Source organism: Rousettus aegyptiacus, unplaced genomic scaffold, assembly GCF_014176215.1.
Source record: "Rousettus aegyptiacus isolate mRouAeg1 unplaced genomic scaffold, mRouAeg1.p scaffold_m13_p_2, whole genome shotgun sequence".
Lineage (NCBI taxonomy): Eukaryota > Metazoa > Chordata > Mammalia > Chiroptera > Pteropodidae > Rousettus > Rousettus aegyptiacus.
The window spans coordinates 97,526,021-97,546,029 of NW_023416295.1; the positions used below are offsets into that span (position 1 = coordinate 97,526,021).

Below are 20,009 nucleotides of genomic sequence, written 5' to 3' on the forward strand. Positions count from 1 at the left end.
AATAGCTGTGACTGGGTATGTGAATTGTTTGGTCTACTTGAATATTGAGGTGACTAAATTTTTTTTCAATTTTTCCATAATTTAATTCTTTTCTTTGTAAGAACAGTATTAAAAGGAGAAATTCAATGAAATAAATACGTATAATGTTAACTTACCTCTTTTTATACCACTATATGAATTGATTCGATTATCTACTAGTAAAACCAGGCCACAGAGAGATGTGGAATAAAGTGATAGAGCTGTCTGAAGGCGATGGAGTTTCACGCCACTTCGATGATTTCTTTTATGCTTACAGAAATCCAGCATATCTGCTCTCAGCAATCTCAAATTATGCATGGTCTTCAACTGGGCTCCTAGGGGGCAGGCAACAATCCCAGAAAGATATTTAGTTACAAAAATTCAGTATAACAGGATGCAAATCTCTGTGACAAGAATCCAAATAAATCTGTACTACAAATGATTAAAAATGGGCTTTGCGATTTCCTGTTTTAATAACTATTAATATTTAATCTTTCTATTTGCAAAATATAATATTTAAACTAAAACAGAAAACATATAGCCAACAAACTATAGGCATTCTTGGAGCAGAATACTGTAATTAAAAATAACAGGGGTATATCCTCATGTGCTAGGAATTTTTCTCTTATAGAATAAAAAAAGTTTCACAAGTTTCAAAAAATTATGACTGTAAAAAATTAAAACACTTACCTAAGTGAATGGTAAAACTTTCTTCTAACTTTCTCTGTTCCTCATAAATCCTTCCATTCGCTTCTACAGATTCTCTGAACTGACTTGGTTGAACTTTAATTTCTTCACTGAAATTAATAAAATTATTGATTTTGGGTAGCATGTTTGTCAAGAACTTTTCCTAAAGGAAAGAAAGCTTTAAAATGAAATGGCACAAAAGTAACAGCTGAAAGTAGCACTTAATTTATACCTAAACTTATCATTAATCTATGGTGACAAGTAAGTACCAACAGGTTCTAAAATTCCCACTTGTTCTTTCATTTCCTCACTATAAGTAATGCATATTTTTCATTTTTAGTCACTATAATATTAATTCATATATTACCATTTAATATTTCTTAGTGGCCTAAAAGAATGGTTAAATGAAATGACTAATTTATTACTTTAAAATAACACATTTCAAAAATATATAATATATCTTTTATCAGGGTTGACTCTAGGCAAAACTAGAAAAAGGCAAAGTGATAGAAATGAATATTAAAAAGTAGAAAGTCAAGGAATAATAAAAAAAGATGAAGTTCAATTTAATGTAGTCACATCTTCTACTTTTTTATTTTTACCATTTCCTGTCCTCTCCCAATCTCACAATATTCTCCTCCCATTAAAAAACACTCTGCTTTTGTATTTCCTAAATAGGTTTCTATGGAGGCACTATAACTATACAGCTGTTCAATTAATTTCACAGTATGCCAAAGATATAAACCTATAATAGTCATCCATTCCCCTGACTATATTTTGCGGGTTAGTCTAAGCAGTCTCATTAATCTCACTGACTTCATTAGTAAATATGGCAAATTGATTTATAAAAATATATTTATATTCATAAAATACCCTTATCATAAAATGTAGAAAGCCACAAGAAAATATTGTTCCCACTCTAACAAGAAAAAGTCAGATAATCTATATAATAACAACTTTTCTGGAGCCCATTGGAGATTTGAGGTAACAAGACAACACAGTAAACTAATTCTCAAGTGTGACAGATACACCCCTCCAAGGAGAGACAGGATATTTTCTTTTTTGGCAGAGCATGGTAAAAAAGCATTGCTGTAATGTAAGGCAGTAGAGGAAATCAGCTCAAATTTTAACTAATTCTTAAAGGTCAATTATGGGCTAGCATGTAAATTTAGAATAGCTATGTGCCATAAGCACAAGGGAAGTTTGCATTCACTGCAAACTCTTTTACACTGGCCTTCACCAGGTGCATCCAAGAAAACACTGGGGGCAGGGAGGAAATAAGAACACCCCCTCAATGCCACAGCTAGAAATGCTGAGAATGCCCTAAGCTCAAGGCTCTGATACACAGGTCTTGCCCAAGACTGAAGCTGGACAAAGACAACAAAGACCTGTCTCCCATCCTCAACTATATGCCCATCTCCAAACAATAGTCTATTGCTGGGCACTGGAGCAAAAGCATAGAGAGAAACCTCATGCTATGGCAAGTCATATGACTATTCAAAGCTGAGAAAGGAGCATAATGACAGAGAAGAAACCTCTAGAACCCAAAGCCCCACTCTCAACACAAAGTGGCTGCAGCTTACTACCGTGGAAAATGAAGCTTGTGGTGTCCTAAAGGAACAAAATTTAGCTCCACTGCTGACCAGATCTGCATGACCTACATATTAATGGCCTGTTCATATCTGAACATAAATATTATTTACCTCAGTCTCTTCTCTTGTAATACATGCAATATCCAGCATTGTTAAACAGAGGCACCAAAAAAGGCAAGCAAGCAAACAAACAACCCCATTGTAAACAGCGAAAGTAATCAACTAAAACAGACTTAGACCCAGATATTGGAACTAAAACAAAGGGACTTTCAAATAACTATGATTAATTTGCTAAAATATCTATTGTAAAACAAAGACAGATAAGGAATTTCAGCAAAGAGAAAACAAATGGAAGTACTAGAAATAAAACATGAGATCAGATCAATGGTAACAGATACCGATTCCTTTGACAGGCATCAGCAGACCAACAAATATTATCATGCCACCATTACTCTGATACCAAAACTAAATGAAGATATTAAAAACAAAAATATAGACCCACACACTCAAGATATGTTTATTATCTTATAGTGAATATTTATATTTATATATTATATATAATATATATCATGCCATATGTGCAACTCTTAACTATAAAACTTCTAGAAGAAAACATAGGAGAAAATCTTTATAATCTTGAATTAGGCATATCTTAGATAAAACACAAACCATTTAAATGCAATTTAATTAACTTTACTTAATTAAAATGAAAAATTTTGCTCTTCAAAAAACAATATTAAGAAAATAAAAAGAAACCCTATAAGTTTAGAGAAAATTTTTGTAAAACGCTTATCTGATGAACTCATATCCAGAATACATAAAGAACTCTCAAAACTCAATAAAAAGAAAAACAAAGGAGAGATAAGGATGGAAGATTAGCACATGAAAAAATGTTCAACATTATTAGCCATTAGGAAATGCAAAGTAAAACAATGGGACACCAGTACAAAACCTACTAGAATGGCTAAATATCAACATTAAGTGTTGACAAGAATGTGGGGCATCCAAAACCCTGAATACATTGGTGGTGGGAATGGAAAAGGTACAGCCACTTAAGGAAACAGTCTGGCAGTTTCTTATAAAGTTAAAAATACACTCACCATGTGATCTAGCATCCGAACTACTAGGTATTTATATAAGAGAAATAAAAACATATGTATATACACAAGCACCTGTATGTAAATGTTTATAGCAGTTTTATTTACTATTGCCAAAATCTGGAAATATTTAAACTATCCATTATTGAGTGAATGGACAAAGTATAACAGAATACTAATAAGTAATAAAAAAGAACCTCTCATAAATGGAACACCATAAATGAGTTTCAGGAGCACTGTGCTAAGTGAAAGAAGCAAGGCACAAACTGCTACGTACAGTATGGTTCAATTTATATGACTTCTGGAAAATCAAAACTACAGGGACAGAAACCAGATCAGATTGCCAGGAACTGGGCAAAAGGAAAGATTAACTATAAAAGTACAAAAGGAATAAAAAAGGTATAAAAGGGAAATGCTATATCTTGATTGCTGTGATGGTCATGACTAATTCAGTTTGTCAAATTCATCAAAATGTAAACCTAAAACAGGTGAATATTCCTTTATGTAATTTATCCTCCAATGGATCTAACTGAAAAAAAAAAGGGGGGAAAGTTAATGAACAAAAATAAAATACAATTTTTATCAATCTCAATAGGAGTTCTATACGTAGTTGTGTTGAAAACAGATTTCTGTTGCACAAGGAAACTCCTATCAATATAGGAAAATAAACTAACAAAGTCATAATAAAAATATTCTTTCCTAGGAATATTTAGTTTTTAAAAGCAGCAGCAGCTACAGGCCAATATTTACACAATGAAATTGACCCTATAGATTGAATTTATGAAATTATAGCAGTAAAGTGAGAGATGATTTTTGCAGCAAGGGGTTTCCTCAGCTTCCATTAATTAGTTACTTTCCACATTTTTGACCACAATGTACAGTATATATTTTACATTTTGGCTCAGTACACACATTTATTTATAGAAAGCTGAATGCATGCATGATGCACTCTGATTTTTTTCCCTATTCTACTCTATTCTACACTGCTCCATTCCATTTTATTATTATGTTAGAAGTCTGATTGTAAGGTAAAAGATTTTGAATGGTCCCTTGCAGCCTGCAACCAGAAGTTTGAGAAACACCATTGTACGTTATAGCACACAGATGTTCCCAACCCATCTTTTCCCATAGCTCTCTCTTTGTATTGTTTCATCACTATTTTCATTTGAAACAAGGAACATAATCAGCAGTTTAAAAAATCCAATGTATATTATAACATACGGATGTTCCCAGCCCATCTTTCTCCCTTTCGTCATTATTTTCATTTGAAATGAGGATTATAGTTAAATATGTTAGTGTCAAGAATGTCAACCCACATCAAAACCATAAAAAATTGTTTAAATATTACTAAGGTCTTATCTTGGGGAAAACAATAAGGCAAATGAAAGATTATAAATACTTAGATAAGAGGTGACATAGATATCAGGAAAACAGTTTAACAATAATCCATCCATCTGCTTGTTTGTTCACCCAGCCCATAAATGTTTATTGAGTATTCTTTTGTGCCAGCGTCAAGAGCAAGACACAACAGTAGAGAAAACAAACACGGTTTTTGTATTCAAGAAAAGACTAGTGGGGGAGACTGACATTATACAAATGAAACACTATTTTTAAATGTTTCTAGTATACAGCAGCAAATGCTGGAAATAGGATTATTATATTGCACTAAGTATATTGCCAATTATACTTTAGAGTTTGAAAGAATTAAGAAATTCTTGAATACATGAATATACAGCCAGGAAATAACATAGGCACTGTTAAGCTCTAGGACTATATATGAAAACAATAAAGTACCAAACAAGTTATGAATTACAGAAAGTCCTCTACATCAGCCGTCCCCATCCTTTTTGGCACTACGGACTGGTGCTCCTATGAGAATCTAATCCCTGATGATCTGTGGAACTGAAGCAGAGATGCTAGTGCTGCAGAGCTGCTGCAAATACAGATGAAGCTTTGCTCACTCACTGGCTGCTCACCTCTTGCTGTGCAGCCTGGCTCCTAACAGGCCATGCAATGGTACTAGTCCACGGCCCAGGAGTTGGAAAACCCTGCTCTATACTATCTTTGTACCTTGTGCATGCTTCTATTACTGTACATATTACTCTATTTTATTTACAGGTTAGTCTCTCCACATGACCAACTATCATTTTTATTTTTTGCTTAGAGAGTGCTTAGCATTTAGGATTCATTCAATCAATGTTTGTTATACTATGGAAACCAATTTAAAGAAACAAGAGACAGTACTTGCGATTTTTAGGTATACATACCTAAGATATTTATAAAGCTGAGTTCTAAGAGAGAAATCATTACTTTAAACAACCAATTAACTTCCCCCCCACACACATAATTCATATAAAATTTATAAAACAAAAGATTTTTTTAAAAGTATATAATTATCTTGAATTTTCACTGGTAATTTAAAAATATCTACAACCAAAAAGGTTCAAATTTTCAGTAAACATAAATTATTAATAACAATGAACTTTTATCTAATAAGAATAATATAATGATTAATACCTGAGGGAGCTGTTGTTGGGGTTTTTTAGGTCTTGATGAAGTTTTATTACCCATTCCTGATACTCTTGCTTTTGGATGGCAGTTGATTGTTTTAATTCATTTGACCATTTATTTTCTAAGTCCTAAAAAGAGACAGTACATCAACTAGTTAATTTTTTTGCAAAAATAAATAAGTTAAAAAAACATAACTACATATCTAAGATTCATTGTCCTTCACTTACTTGCTGGGATTCAAAATGCTGAGCAGCCAGTGAATTTACATCTTGATCTGTCAGTGATTTTCCCAATTCTTGCATTACTTTTTCCATTTCAATACCTTGTCTAAAACATAAATAAGCACATCAGATATACTCATCAAAACTGTAAGGTATATGACCACTCCAGATTCTCTGAATGATCTCTATAAAGTAAAAATAAAATTTTTATTTTATAGAAATATGTCCAAGTATGACAACTCTAATACCTGGAAAGCACTATGAGGACTTAGAAATGGGAAAATTATGATAATTTCATATTATATTGACATCACTTATGCAGCTAAATTTCATTTAATCTATAAATGAAAGCAGTCTAAATCTGGGTGATCTAATGTTTATAAGTCCAGATCTCTTTTCACCTGCAAATTTCCTCCAAGATGCTCGGCAATTCCATCTTAAATATGTATTCTATTTATTTGTACATGAGTTAATAACTTCAACCTTTGAAAATTAGTTTATATTATAACTATAAGCTGTCAATTAGGTTCTAGGAATCAAACTGATATTAAGTCACCAAGTTCCCCTTACAGAGGAATATAAAATATTTCTGAAGATATGTTTTTGTCTCACCTCCTTCATTTACCCAAATAAATAACGTGCAGAAATGAAAAATGGTTTTTCCTAAAGGAAAAACTCAACAAAGTTATTAGAAGTTCACATAGTGGTTATTTATTGGCGGAAATGTGTAGTGACTAGCAGGGCACGAGGGAGCCTTTAGTAGTATTGGAAATATTCTATTTCTTGATCTGGATGATAATTACATGGCTGAGCTTACTTTGTGAAAATTTACTGAGCTGCACACCTACATTTTGTTGCTTATTCTGCATGTATGTTATATAAGTACGTTCATTAAAAATTTCAAATTAAAAAATTATCTTAATAAATATGTTAAAGTTTACTCTAAAACATATTTGAAACAAACTTAGAATGAAACAGACATAAACTAAAAATTTTTTACTATCATTCTAGTTAATTTAATTGCTCTCAGAAGCAAATTTATACTTCTTTATGACAACTGATTAAGATATGTACATGAGAAATAAAACTCATTCATGTTATACATTTACATATTTCTATATACATCGTCCAGTATTAAATATTCAATACCATATACTTCTCGCCTAATTCTAATGTAGATGATTTCATTAACTTTTTAATAACTTTCAGAGGTTAGGTAAAGATTATGTTTGCAAGTAAGATTTTTATTTAAAATAGAAATAACTGCTAAATATTTTTAAATGCAAACTTTGATATGAATATATTAACATTTTATATTACACATGTTCCCTCTAGTGGATAAAATGTATCACTGCCATTTTTAAGTTTTTTAAAAAATAACCTGAACTGGTTTGCTGAAAGGAACAAACTACCAGTGAGGAAAAAGAAGACTAATGAATAAGAATGCAATAAATAAAATTACATGAACATTTATTTTACTCTAAATGTGTCAGAAATGCAAGGAGCTAATGATATAATCAATAATACAGTATACATTTTCTATGATTAAAATCAAAGAAAATCTTATTATATTGTAAATGAATTACTACCTATGTACTGGCTCAGTATGTCAGTCATGATCATGATGACTCTGACAACCTGTATATTACCTTGAAACCACTCTGGAAAAAAGATCATTTTAACTATACTGATGCTGTGCTGAGAAACTCTTTTAAAGATGTAAAACAATTAAAATGAAAGGAGAAATAAGAAATTATGTCACTTCCACTCATGAAGTGGGTAAATGAATTAAACACCAAAATTTTGGGTGAAATTCCACTGATACCAGTGAATTCCAACATACCTTGAGTTATACTGTTCGCCTTTGCAATAAATAGTACTTACCTTAAGAGGAACACAGCTTACTTTTCTTTGTCAAACTAACAGTTTGGATATGTGAAAGACAAACTACAAAACTGTTTTTAAAATAAATGTATTCAAATATTGTTTATATGTTTAGAAAGAAAAAAAAGCAAAACCCTATCAGGAATTTTGACGAAAGGACATTTCAAAAAATAACATAAACCAAAACAAACCCCTACTAAAAACTATTCCACAAAAGAAAAAAAATGTATAAAGTACCAGAGTAAATGGCATTGAAGAAAATTAATTAATTAAAAAATTAATTAATTCACCAAAAGGTGAATCTGCTTCTGAATTAGAAAAAAGAACAATTATAAAATCTTCTGAGAGGTGTAGTGAGTAGGCACAAAGTGGGCCAAAATTTAGAGTAGGTCAGCAGTTGAATGAAAGGACTAGTAATGGCTACTGATATGAACCGAAGACAGCCAAGCTGGGAATTTTTTCATATATCTAAATAGAGAGAATGAGTGTAGTCCCAGAAAACCTGAGACCCGAGAACAGATTTAGAATGAGTTGAAGGTTATATAATTTGAAGCCCTAGTAGGAAAAATGAAGTTCAACAGAAGGTCATTAATTAGTATTAGGCAATCATATTTTTATATATTAAAAATAATCCAATCTTTATTTTGTTATTTTAAAAATATATTCACAATTTTATGGGCTACATAATAAAAAACTAGGGGAAAAAATTTTTTGACTTCCCCAGGAACACAGCTTCAACTATTTACCTGGTGGCAAACTACCCATACTACAGGCATCCCACCTAGAAAGAAACTGCCTTGATACAGGTAGTCAGCAAGCCCAAACCCATAAAGAGTGGCAAATGTCTTGAAACATCATGTTCTTTCTGACACATAGACAGTTCCAATATCTTATTAGATAAGAGAACAAAAGGTCCAGAAGAGTAGAACTATTATGAAAATTTATAAATCTTCATAATATAATAAAAATACTAATCTAATACAAAGAAGACAGTAGGTCTCAGGAAAAATAATTAAATCCATTTGCTTATGATTTTTGTGTTTTAAATGTTCTCATCTATGACAACCCTCAAAATAAGACATTATTTTCATCTTGCTAGTCCCAGTGTTTTCCAATGTGAAGCTAATGAGGGCCAGGAGCAAACCAGTACATCATTTTAAATTTACTTTTTTGGGACTGATTTAAGAATAGATGTGATTTGCTCCTAATATACTTTCACAATCAAATAAACTTCACATCAATCAGCAATGCTAAAAAAATTATCTTAATGCCAGGTATACCTCAAGTCTTAAGTAAATGCTTTTAAGGTAATATATGTTATTAGATTCAGCTAGATTATATGGATTATCTAGAAGGAGAAGTGTGTCCTAAGTTATTACTACAATTATAGAATTACTAGGAAGTAGTCCGGAAAGTCACGCTTTAAAATAAATTATGCTAGCAATTTTTTACTTTGAGGAAAAAAATGATCACAAAAGCTTGTTTGCATACTGTATTAAGTTATCCATACAAAATAAAGTCAAATCTAATTAATATTTCTTGGAATAATACTAGTGATTTCTTGCTAATGTAAATAAGCCTACAAACTGAATTGAAAGACACCATGGACTTAGTCACAGCAGTGTTTTCAATAGATCCTGAATAGGGAGGCAGTACAGTATAGTTGTTAAGAAGCTTTGGAATAAGACTTCCTGGTTTAAAATCCCAGCTTGTCTTCAGACAAGTTACTTAACTTATTTAAGTCTCAGTTCCCTTATCTGTATAATGGGGATAATAATAGTAGGGTAAAGATCAAATGAGATAGGATATGTCATGAAATGCATGAAACCCTCTGCATATGCTGAAACCCTAACCCTCAATGCGATGGTATATAGAGGCAGTGCCTTTATAGACAAGGCTATAAAGTTGGCGTCTCATGATGGAACTAGTGCACAGAGGAAGAGACACTAGAGTTCTGTCTCTCAGAATGATGCAGCAGGAACGTGCACTGAGGAAAGGCCATACGGGCACACGTCGAGAAAGCACGTTCTGTAAGCCAGGAAATGGGTCCTCATCTCACCTAAATCTCTTGGCACCCTGATCTTGGACTATCCAGCCTTCAGAACTGAGAAATAAATTTCTGTTGTTTAACCTAGCTCATCTATGGTTTTTTGTTATAGCAGCCCAAACTAAGACAGCATCCAAAGCACTTCACACAGTGCCTAGAAAAAAAGCAAACCTTCAAAAGAGGTTAGCTATTCCTTATTAGAAATAAGAATAAATAAGGCCACCACATTTATTTCTGTAAATCACTTGAGAAGTTTTATAAACCTATGAGGACTTCCCAGTTAAAACTATAGGTTTAAACACACAAGAAAATTAATTCCTAATATTAAAGATTTTTTTTTTCTATTTTACTCTTCAATCTCATAACAAACTAAAAATAAGTTGTTCTGTAGGCCATATCTGACAATGTAACATTTAATTATGATAATGCAAGAAATTTGAAATACCTCTCTCGTAATTTTTTCAGCTCCACATCTCTTTCACCAATCAGTTCTGAGATACTAACAAAGTAATTATGTTCCAAATTTAGGAGCGTTTCAGAGGCAGGAGAGTGGATTAGGTCATGGTACACATCTGCAAAATCTTCATCCCAGCTGGGCTCTTCAGGCCTTGCATGCTCTAATGTGGTCTACGAGATGATATACAGATATTCTTAAATCATGACATAGTATTTTTAATTAACACACTACTAAAAAAGTATGTTTACACTGATTTAATTTTTGTACATCAGACAAGGAGAGAAAGACCCTCTATTTATATATGTGTTTATATTGGCTACATAGGATTATCTAAGCATCCACACAAAATGGAAAGATACAAACTAAGTTATTAATATGGGTCACCTGGAGACAGGGATAGGGAGAGAGGCTAATGTGGAAGAAAGGATAGAAATGTAGGAAAAACCAAAGTCTGCTATGATCCAATTTCTTTAACATAACACAGACTGCTAATGTCCTATTTCAGGACAGTGGGATTTCTGATGACCTCACCTACATGATCATCTGTATAGCGATGCAAAGAGCTTGAAAATTAAATTCATGCATAGAATTTTATATAAAGATAAACATGCGTTTTCTAATTTTGACACTTCATAGTGTTCTGCTTTCTTCTTAAAATGTAAGCATTTTTTTAGGTATATGGAAAGAGTAGCTATCAAAAAAAGAGACTGAGTCAACACTAATAAACAAGAAAAACAAACATGGAGAGAAGTAAAATCAGGATACCCTCAGCACAAACACAAATCCACCCAGGGAGGTAAAGATGCCTGTCCCAAGGACATGTGATGTGTCAACACATCAGACATAGTGCTTTACAGGTGAGGAAACTGATATGCTGAGAAGTCCCCATCAAGCATCATATAATTTGATGGCAAAAGTAGAAATAACACAAAGATTTCAATGTTTTTTTCATTACTGATCTTTGTAGACAGATACCTGCAAAAAAAGAAACTGAATTTTCCCCTTTTCTTACCAATGAAAATATTATAAACTGAAATCTATAACATAAATAAGGTAAATTTTTAATTTACCTTAAAAATAAAACAAATGGATAAATCACAGAAACAGGTATTTTGAACTTGGTCAATTAATAGTGAACTTTTCCCCCTTGTTTTCTTTCACTTATACTTCAATTGCCAAATCAGAAGGGAAGAGTTTAATATGATTCTAGCTGAGTCTAGAACGTGGATTTCATTTACTCTATGTCTCTGAAAATCTAAAATCACATTCTGATAACTGTTCTATGTCTATAGATTTGGCACCGCCTTCGGTAGGGATTATAACCAGCCCATGTGACTTAAAACTTAGTTCAAAATTCACTTCAGGCTCAGGCTAAAATTTTGTAGGAAGGAGCTAGTAAAAGACCGTAGGGATCTGGCTGGCCATATATAACACCAGACATTCTCACTAGTCATATCATCTAATTATAACAATTTGCAGCATCAATTGAAAACTCAGCCTAGCATTATGATACTACCTACATGAGAAGCATTAGAATTTCTCCTTGACCTAAGTCCTCCCATTGTCTCAAGAGAGATGATACTAGAAAGGGGATTGTGACAGCTGAGAGAAATGGGGCATTCAGTAAAGGCTTGCTGAGAGAATACTATTCAATGCCCAGGCCATTATTTTTCTGCCTCCATATTCAGGCATAAAGCTCAGGTTCTTTGAGGCTCAAGCCATTTGCCATCCCTTATTTTTCATGGCCATCATTATCAAACAACCTACCGGTCATACTCTCATTCATTTAAAGCTTTGGCACTGCTCACATACTTCCTCTGATGTGTGATAGCACACATCCTGTCATCAACCTTGGTCAGTTGGATGTCCATGTGGATAACCCATCCAATGTCTTCTGTCTTACTTCCCTCAACTCCATGTCTCTCATAAGCTTTCCATTCCACATCAGTCACCCATTCTACATCACCAGGAACAGGCTCAAACTCGAAACTTCAAACATTCAGTTTCTGAGTATAACCTCCAATCAAGATTTCTCATTCAATTACTCCCAGGTAGTTGGTTTTTCAACCTTATCAGGATTCCACTCCATAGGCCCTCTACTTTTTCATTTTTTGTCAACCATCACCTCCCACCTAGTATTATAAGAGATGCCTACAGTACAGAATGTTCCTTGGAGCAACAAGAACAATGGAAGAAGATGTGGACTTACACACAAGGACACATTGCAGGGAGGGTGCACACACCTGACTGATTCCAAGACTTCTTGCTCTAGGGACTGGAAAAAGGTACTTAAGAGGATAAGAAAAAGATACTTGAAAAGAAATAGCTGAGAACACAGTGGTGGCTTTGAGGCTGAATCTGGGAGTTGGCTGTAGCTTGTATTTGCTGACCTGAATTATTACTATTATAACTATTACTAAATTACAAAGCCAGCATTGTTGTTAACTTAATAAAAGGCCATGGGGACAGGGGTTGGGTGTGCTAGCATTGCCAATCCTCCTCTCCTTTATCCACGTAAGTTACACATTTCCAGACTCCGACTCTTCTTCCAAACTGTCTCCGCAACAATCTAGCTTTACTTTCTTCCCTACGCAGCTTACACTCCATGGTCTGGCATTCAATCACCATCTTGCCAATTCTCAGTTCCTTTGGCTGTTCTTTCTCTTGCCCACCTAACAAAACTCTAATCTTACAGCTGGGCTCTAGAGAGCTGCAGCAGAACAACTACAAAACTCTAGTTTATGGTGGCAGATTGGCGTGACTCTAAAACTTTCCCTTCAGTGATGCCTGGTAATCTTATCTTCTTCAGGTCAGTTCTCACCGCAAACATCTGAACAAATGACCTGTTTTTATTACTTCTCAGATAAAGTAGAAATAGTTCTACTTTAACTTCTGCTACCAAAGTAGTAAAATTTTCTTAATTTATATCCACCCCTTTTTTCTTCCTTTGTGCTAATGGAAGAAGTGTCTCTCCATCTAGTTAAAATTAATTCTCTACTTGAGTTCTGGATTCTATCTCTTCTAGTTTTCATCTCAATCATCTTAAAAAACAAACAAACAAACTTCTAACCCTGTGTTCCCATTTTGAAAGTGCCTCATCCTTCTTCTCTATATAGACAAACTTCTTGAGTTACCTATACCCCTTCTCTCTACTTCCACTTTTCCACACATTCTTAAGGTCACTGAAATCTAATTTCTGCCCCCACCAATCCACTGAAACTGATCTTACCATAAGATTATTTGAAAAAAACCAATGGATATTTTTGAGTCTTTTCCTTGCTTGATCTCTGCAGCATTTGATACTGTTGACTATTCCCTCCTTCTTGGTGCTTCTTTTTTCTTAACTTTCATGAAACCCCAATTTTTTGCCTTCTCTCTACTTCTTTGGTTCCTCTCTTTCCTTTGCAGGTTCTTCTTCCTCTGTTAATAGCTTAAGTGTTACTGTCTGTTCATTTATTTGTATATTCATTCATCAATTTATTTGCCACCCACCTATCTAACACATACCAAAGCCCTATTATTTGCAGGCATGACACTAGATACCAGAGGTATAATGGAGAATAAACTAGACATTTTCAATTGGATAGCCACAAGTAGGAAATACAGGTTAAATCAATACACAATTATAATACAGGCTTTTGTCAGGATTCTGTCCAGGCATCTACTCTTCTCATTCTACATAGTAACCATGCACAATTTCATTTAATCCATTACTTTGAAATTCACAGATATATGAATGACTCCCACACCTGTGTCTCCAGTCCAATCACCTTTCCTGAGTTCCAGACCTATAGAGCTAAGTGCTTATGAGACAGCTCCAGTTGGGTGTCTTATAGGCCTTTTGCATTCAATAGGCATAAAACTGAAGCCATCATTTTTATGTCAATACTTGCTTCTCTTCACATGAATGGAGCCACCATTCCACCATCCAGTAGTCCAAACCAGAACTCTGGGCCAAGTAATCTTTTATCTTTCAAGTCTCAGTTTAAATGTTACCTCCTTAGAGAAGAGTTCTCTAGCCCCATATAAATTAAGTTCTCCCCACTTCTCCCCTTCATGTTTCTCCATTAGGTCGTATTTATTAATCAAAGCAGTTTGCTCTGTGCCCAGAAAGGTTTCCTAGTTTATTTAAAAGATGACACTATTTACATGTATTAACTGTTAAAAAAACATAGTTATTACATTAAAAAAGATATGTCTGTGATTAAACTTAAAGAAACTCCATTGTCTAGCTGATAAAAAAAAATAAAGCTGTAAGATGTATTACAATAATGATTCTACTTGGTTTATTTGACAACATTTTTTGTACCTCTAAAATAGGTTGGGTATACAGCTGAGGATAAGTCTTTACCTTCAGGAGGCATAAAATCTTAGTAGGAAGGTACAAAGACGTCCACAGACTGTTATAACTGTGCAATCAGCATTAGGATCAGTATAAATACTGTGGGAGCATGTAGAGAAATTGAGGAAAGAAGGAAAGAGTTTGTGAAGAAAGCAGTTCCTTCTCTAGAATTGCTCTTGTTTTGTTATCAAATCTGGAAGCAGAACCTATCCCTGATTTTGTGTAACCAAAGAGAAAACTTCCTGAATATTAGGTCAATAAATGTTTATTTAAGTTTATCTTGTTATAAATAAATACCGTGTTTACTAAATTTATGGTTTTACTTATTCTTTTGTGCTTTAGTTGTTCTAAAAATAGGAATGACTCTCTTCCAGATTAATGATTCTAACAATAGTAGCAATAATAGTTACATCAATATAACATTATACTTAATTCATTTAATCGCAAGAGTACAGATATACAGTGAATTAAAATTGACACATATCAATTGAGAAGTATTCTGTCCTACTCTATGCAAATTTAGAAGATACATAGCACCTCTTGTTTTGTAGAGTTCATATTTCTAGCAATGGCAGAATTCTAGAACCGTTGTAGCTTGTTTGTCTTTAAAGAATTAAGGAAAGATAAAGCAAAGAAGTTATTTCTAACAGTAAAAAAGGAAATATTGACAGTCAGAAAAATAACTCAAAAGACCCAAATATTGCTTTCCTCTTGGTTATATCTGGGTTGTTATTGGCTGTGAAAATGACAGAAACCAAACAGCTCAATACAAGTCAAGAAATATGGGAGTCAGTGACCAAATGAAGGAATTAAAAAAGAAAAGGGACCAGTGTAGTTGATTGCACAAGGTCTGGCAAAGATTAGAAGCTGCAGCATTGTGGAGAAAAATCAAAATATGCCTAGCAGCAAACTGATAGCAGAGGCAGAATGGAGTAGTAGTACATGAGACAAGAGAGGGCTAACGCGTCTCTGCAGCATGTGGGTAAACAGTATTTCAGTAATGTTGAGAATAATAGAAACAACAATAAAGAGGGGAAATAACAAAATGCTTATGGTGATACCAGTTACCTAGGGTTATGAAGGAATGGGCTCTGTGTACTGTAAATGGATTTACTAGATATTTCAGATGTAACACGTAAATAACAAAATATTTGTCTTAACCACCTTTTGATGATTTTTTTAAAGGCAATACACATTTCTTTGCTTTCTTAGACATGATATATAAAACTCAATCCTAACTTTGTTGACCTCGAGTCATCAGTATAAATGTAAATGATTATATCTTTATATGATACAATGAGGTATATTATTTAAATGGAAAAATGACGATGTTATATAACTATATAACAAAAGTAAACCAGATTAAAATGAACTACTGCTAGTTTATGGCTACCAGATAAATTAAAATTTCAGATAAACGATGAATAATTTTTTACTATAACTATGTTCCATGGAATATGTGGGATATACTTACACTAAAAAGTTATTGTTTATTGAAATTCTAATTTAACTGGTGCTCTGTATTATTAATTACCAAATCTAGCAATGTTATCCTGGTTAGAAATACAAAAATACCATCTCATCTTATAAAGGAAGTACATAAAGTATTATGTTATGTGCTTACCCTAATATAGGAAGGAAGCACTCACGCATCAAGATATACTGTGTATTAAGGAATAAATTTTTTATGTAGAGAAAAAAGGATTCTGCAACTCAGTATTATCTTAGCAATTTAAAAATCCTTGTCAAAGTCCAGAATATCCTTGAAATTTACAATCTGATCTATTTTCTTACCTCAGCATAAGCTTTGGCCCATGTATTTGCCAGCTGATGCAAATCTACTTCACCTGATTTCACGGATTCCAGTGATGCTTCTGCATCTCTATCATAATCTTTGAGGGATTCTACTTCTATAAACTGACTCAGAGCTTCTTTTAAATCTGGAACATGGACAAGAAATGCCATCATCAGCAAAATCCAGACATAAATAGGGAACATTTTATCTGACTAAGCATTCCAACATAAAATTTTATTTTACCAAGCTTAAACCCTTAATACAATGTCTAAATAAAATAAAATAAGCTTAGGGGATCATTTAACTAATTTCACAAATATCTTTCTTTACTATTACAGGTTATACATGGAGAATGGTCAAAATTCTTAACTCTTATGTATAACCTTGATACTAATTTGAAATGTTAATTTCTTAAGCCTGATGCTTCAGTTTGAAACAGGTAAAAGCACATAAAGAAAAATATTCTATAGATTTAGAGGGTTTTAAATCTGTAGAATATTTTTAAATGACAAAGTTCATTATATATATTATTATGCTTTGAATTTGGAATAGAAATTTGAATAATCACTATATTAAAACTGATTTAATTCAGATGATCTATAATTCCAATTTTAGAGACACTACTTAGAGATTGATACAATGGAAAGAGCACTGGAATAGAAGTCAAAACATATGTGTCCTGATCTTCGCTCTGTCCACTATTTTTGTCATATTACACCAGTGGTTCTCAATATTTACCTTGCATCAGAATTCCCTGGAGGGCTTACTGAGATAGCTTGCAGCCTGCTACCCCCAGAATTTCTGATTTAGCAAGAATAGGGTGAGGCCCAAGAATTTGCATTTCTAATTAATTTTCCAGGAAATGGTATTGCTTCTGATAAGGAAAAAACTTTTGAGAACAACTGCCTTAGGCGAATGATTTAATCTTTTCATGTACATCTTTCCTTATTTGTACAATGAGAATGTGTTAGGAAGTTTCTAGGTTCCCTTCTAACTCTAACTTTCTATGATCCAACACATTCTCAATTTAAATTTTTGTCCTCATCTGTGAGACAGAACATAGACTTTTAAAAATGGATTAATATGGAATATCTTATAGAATTAACTTAGGTAAGCAAAAATTATTCATAGGTTAGTATTCCTTCTCTTCTATGGCATCTTAGGAATTGAGAACCAGATCATTAAAGGGGCAATGCATTTAGCAATATAATTCTATAATATAATAAATGATAGCTGAAGTGCCTTATGAATTCACCCAACTAAACTAAGAGGTTAAAAGTTCTAATCTAGACTTTGTAACTAATTTTTCATTATGTAATTTAATTTTTATACTAAATTGCCTTATAAACAACTACAAGAGTTATAGGAAAAAGCACTAAATAAAACCTTTTTATTCTTAAAAGCAGTTTTAAACACTTCTTATTTTATAGTCGTTTCCAATGCTTCTTAGGTTTATGCTTTCTAATATGAAACTTCTAATGACAGACTATAGAAAAATAAGGTGGTATTAAAAATAAATTAGTCCTCACCTTTTTCTATAAAGCATGGTAAACTGTGCAGTAGCATCAGACGTCCATGTAAATAACTGGCATTCTCTTGAACAGGAAATTTGAGGGGCACCCTCAGTTCTAAGCACTGACTTCCTACTTTGAATTTATACACAAATTCCCTCTCTCTGTTGCAGAATCGTTCTCTGTTTTTCTTCATCTTCTCTGGCAGGATATCTGTAGAAAGTTTTAAAAAGCAGGTTATAAGTCCATAAAAACATGATATTTCATTACTGATGTGCCACTTCTAAGAAAATGGTCCACCGCTCAAGATATTTTATCTGTGTGACCCTGGGCAAATTATTCTATTTTTTCCTACATTTATCCCTGCATTTTCATCTTCATGATGAAAATGAAATGTTTCTTTTTAAAATGAAAGTTTCTTTTAAGCTTTATTTCAGAAAAAAATTATGCCCATGGGGTACTTTTCATTCCTAGGCAGGGTTCTCCAGAACAGGGAAAGAACATGGAAAAAAAAAAAAAAAAAAAAGGATTCTCAGGAAGAGATCTGTGGGTGGGCTTATATAGAGTTTATGAAAGTTGGGGAATGCAAAATCAAAGAAACAGATCAGGGACCAAGAAGCAAACTAGGGGCAGAGGGGCGGGAGATGGTGTTGGAAAGATCTCAATGTGGGAAGAAGATATACAGAAAATAGAAGGTCCAAGATATCCCACAAGGCAAACTGGACGTTATTCAGAAAGAAGAAAATCTAGTCAAAAAGAATAAGAATCAATATCAAGTAAGATTTATTTACCAGCCTCCTTACCAGACTCCCTGCTCTAGGCTTTTCCCCATCAAAACCGTTCTTAGACTATTCTGAAATCATACTACAGCACTGAAGTCATACTCATCTTTCCAACTGCATATCTGATGACATTAATCTGCTTAAAACACTTCTATAACATTCCATAGGTATCAGGATAAAATTCAAACTCACACACGTCTGCTTATATCTCCAGACTTTTCTTCTCCCCAGCACCTGCACTCGTTCGAAAACTTTATTTTCCAGCCACACAGAATTACTTTGAATACTAAATCTCTTTTTCAACTCCCAACCTTTTGGAATGTCTTTCCTTTGCCTTCAACACTTACTTCTTTCTTTGGTTAAATATTTTAGCTTCAGTTCAACATTTAAACCTACTATGTTTCAACAAATTGAGTCTTTAGTTCCTTCTCCCCACTTTTTTTTTTTCAAGCAGAGGTGAAATTAAGGAAAGATTCCCATGCAAAAACGGGATGTGAAGAGGAGGGCTGGTCAGAACTCATACCGCCAACAGAGTGGGGATTCTGCAGCTCAAATCAGTCACGCAAAAGAAGGGCAGACTGCGGGGCCGAGAAGCTTCAGCCGACTGAGGGAACAACAGCTCCATTAGGGGGTTTCATTCTAAAAGAGCGTCCTCACTCTTGGTTCCGGGCTCACCTCCCCTAGCTCCGCAGTCCTGAAGCATCCGCGCACTCGGCGATGTCAACAGGCCAAGCCTCAGGGACCATCAGCTGACTCGCAGACTTGTTTTTACAGCCAGCAGATCCGCTTCAGCAGATTCGCTCACGCTTGCTCCTCTTTCCCGGCACCCCGTCGAAAATTCCTCAGTGTAAGTGCCCCTTGTTCTATCCTGCCTCAACTTAATCATTTAAAAAGTTTAAGAAGGTACAATTCTACTGTTATTGTGTATTTCAGAGACGGCGTAAAGCCAGTGTCGCGCCGAAAGTGTAGCAGCAAAGTACAAACGCGGCTCTGGCAGACCGGAAGCGGAAGGGCAATGTCTTGCTGAGGGCGTGAACAAATTAACTCTTCTCAGCGCGCGTGCGC

General features: G+C 33.8%; 1 protein-coding gene across 5 annotated transcripts in view; it reads right to left on the reverse strand.

Moving 5' to 3' along the window:
- CUNH12orf4 (chromosome unknown C12orf4 homolog) overlaps positions 1–19,937 on the reverse strand; it is a 38,530-nt gene extending 18,593 nt beyond the window's left edge. The window contains exons 1-8 of one of the 5 annotated variants that reach the window (XM_016150133.2): positions 19,620–19,937; positions 18,181–18,375; positions 16,651–16,796; positions 10,503–10,684; positions 6,133–6,232; positions 5,912–6,033; positions 709–815; positions 156–353 (exon numbers count right to left, since the gene is read on the reverse strand). In XM_016150133.2, the coding sequence (XP_016005619.2) occupies positions 156–353; positions 709–815; positions 5,912–6,033; positions 6,133–6,232; positions 10,503–10,684; positions 16,651–16,796; positions 18,181–18,375; positions 19,620–19,647 (1,078 nt within the window). In that variant the 5' untranslated portion in view covers positions 19,648–19,937. The other 4 variants (XM_016150134.2, XM_016150135.2, XM_036236488.1 and 1 more) reach the window with 4 other exon arrangements.
- Positions 19,938–20,009: the final 72 nt, after the last annotated feature.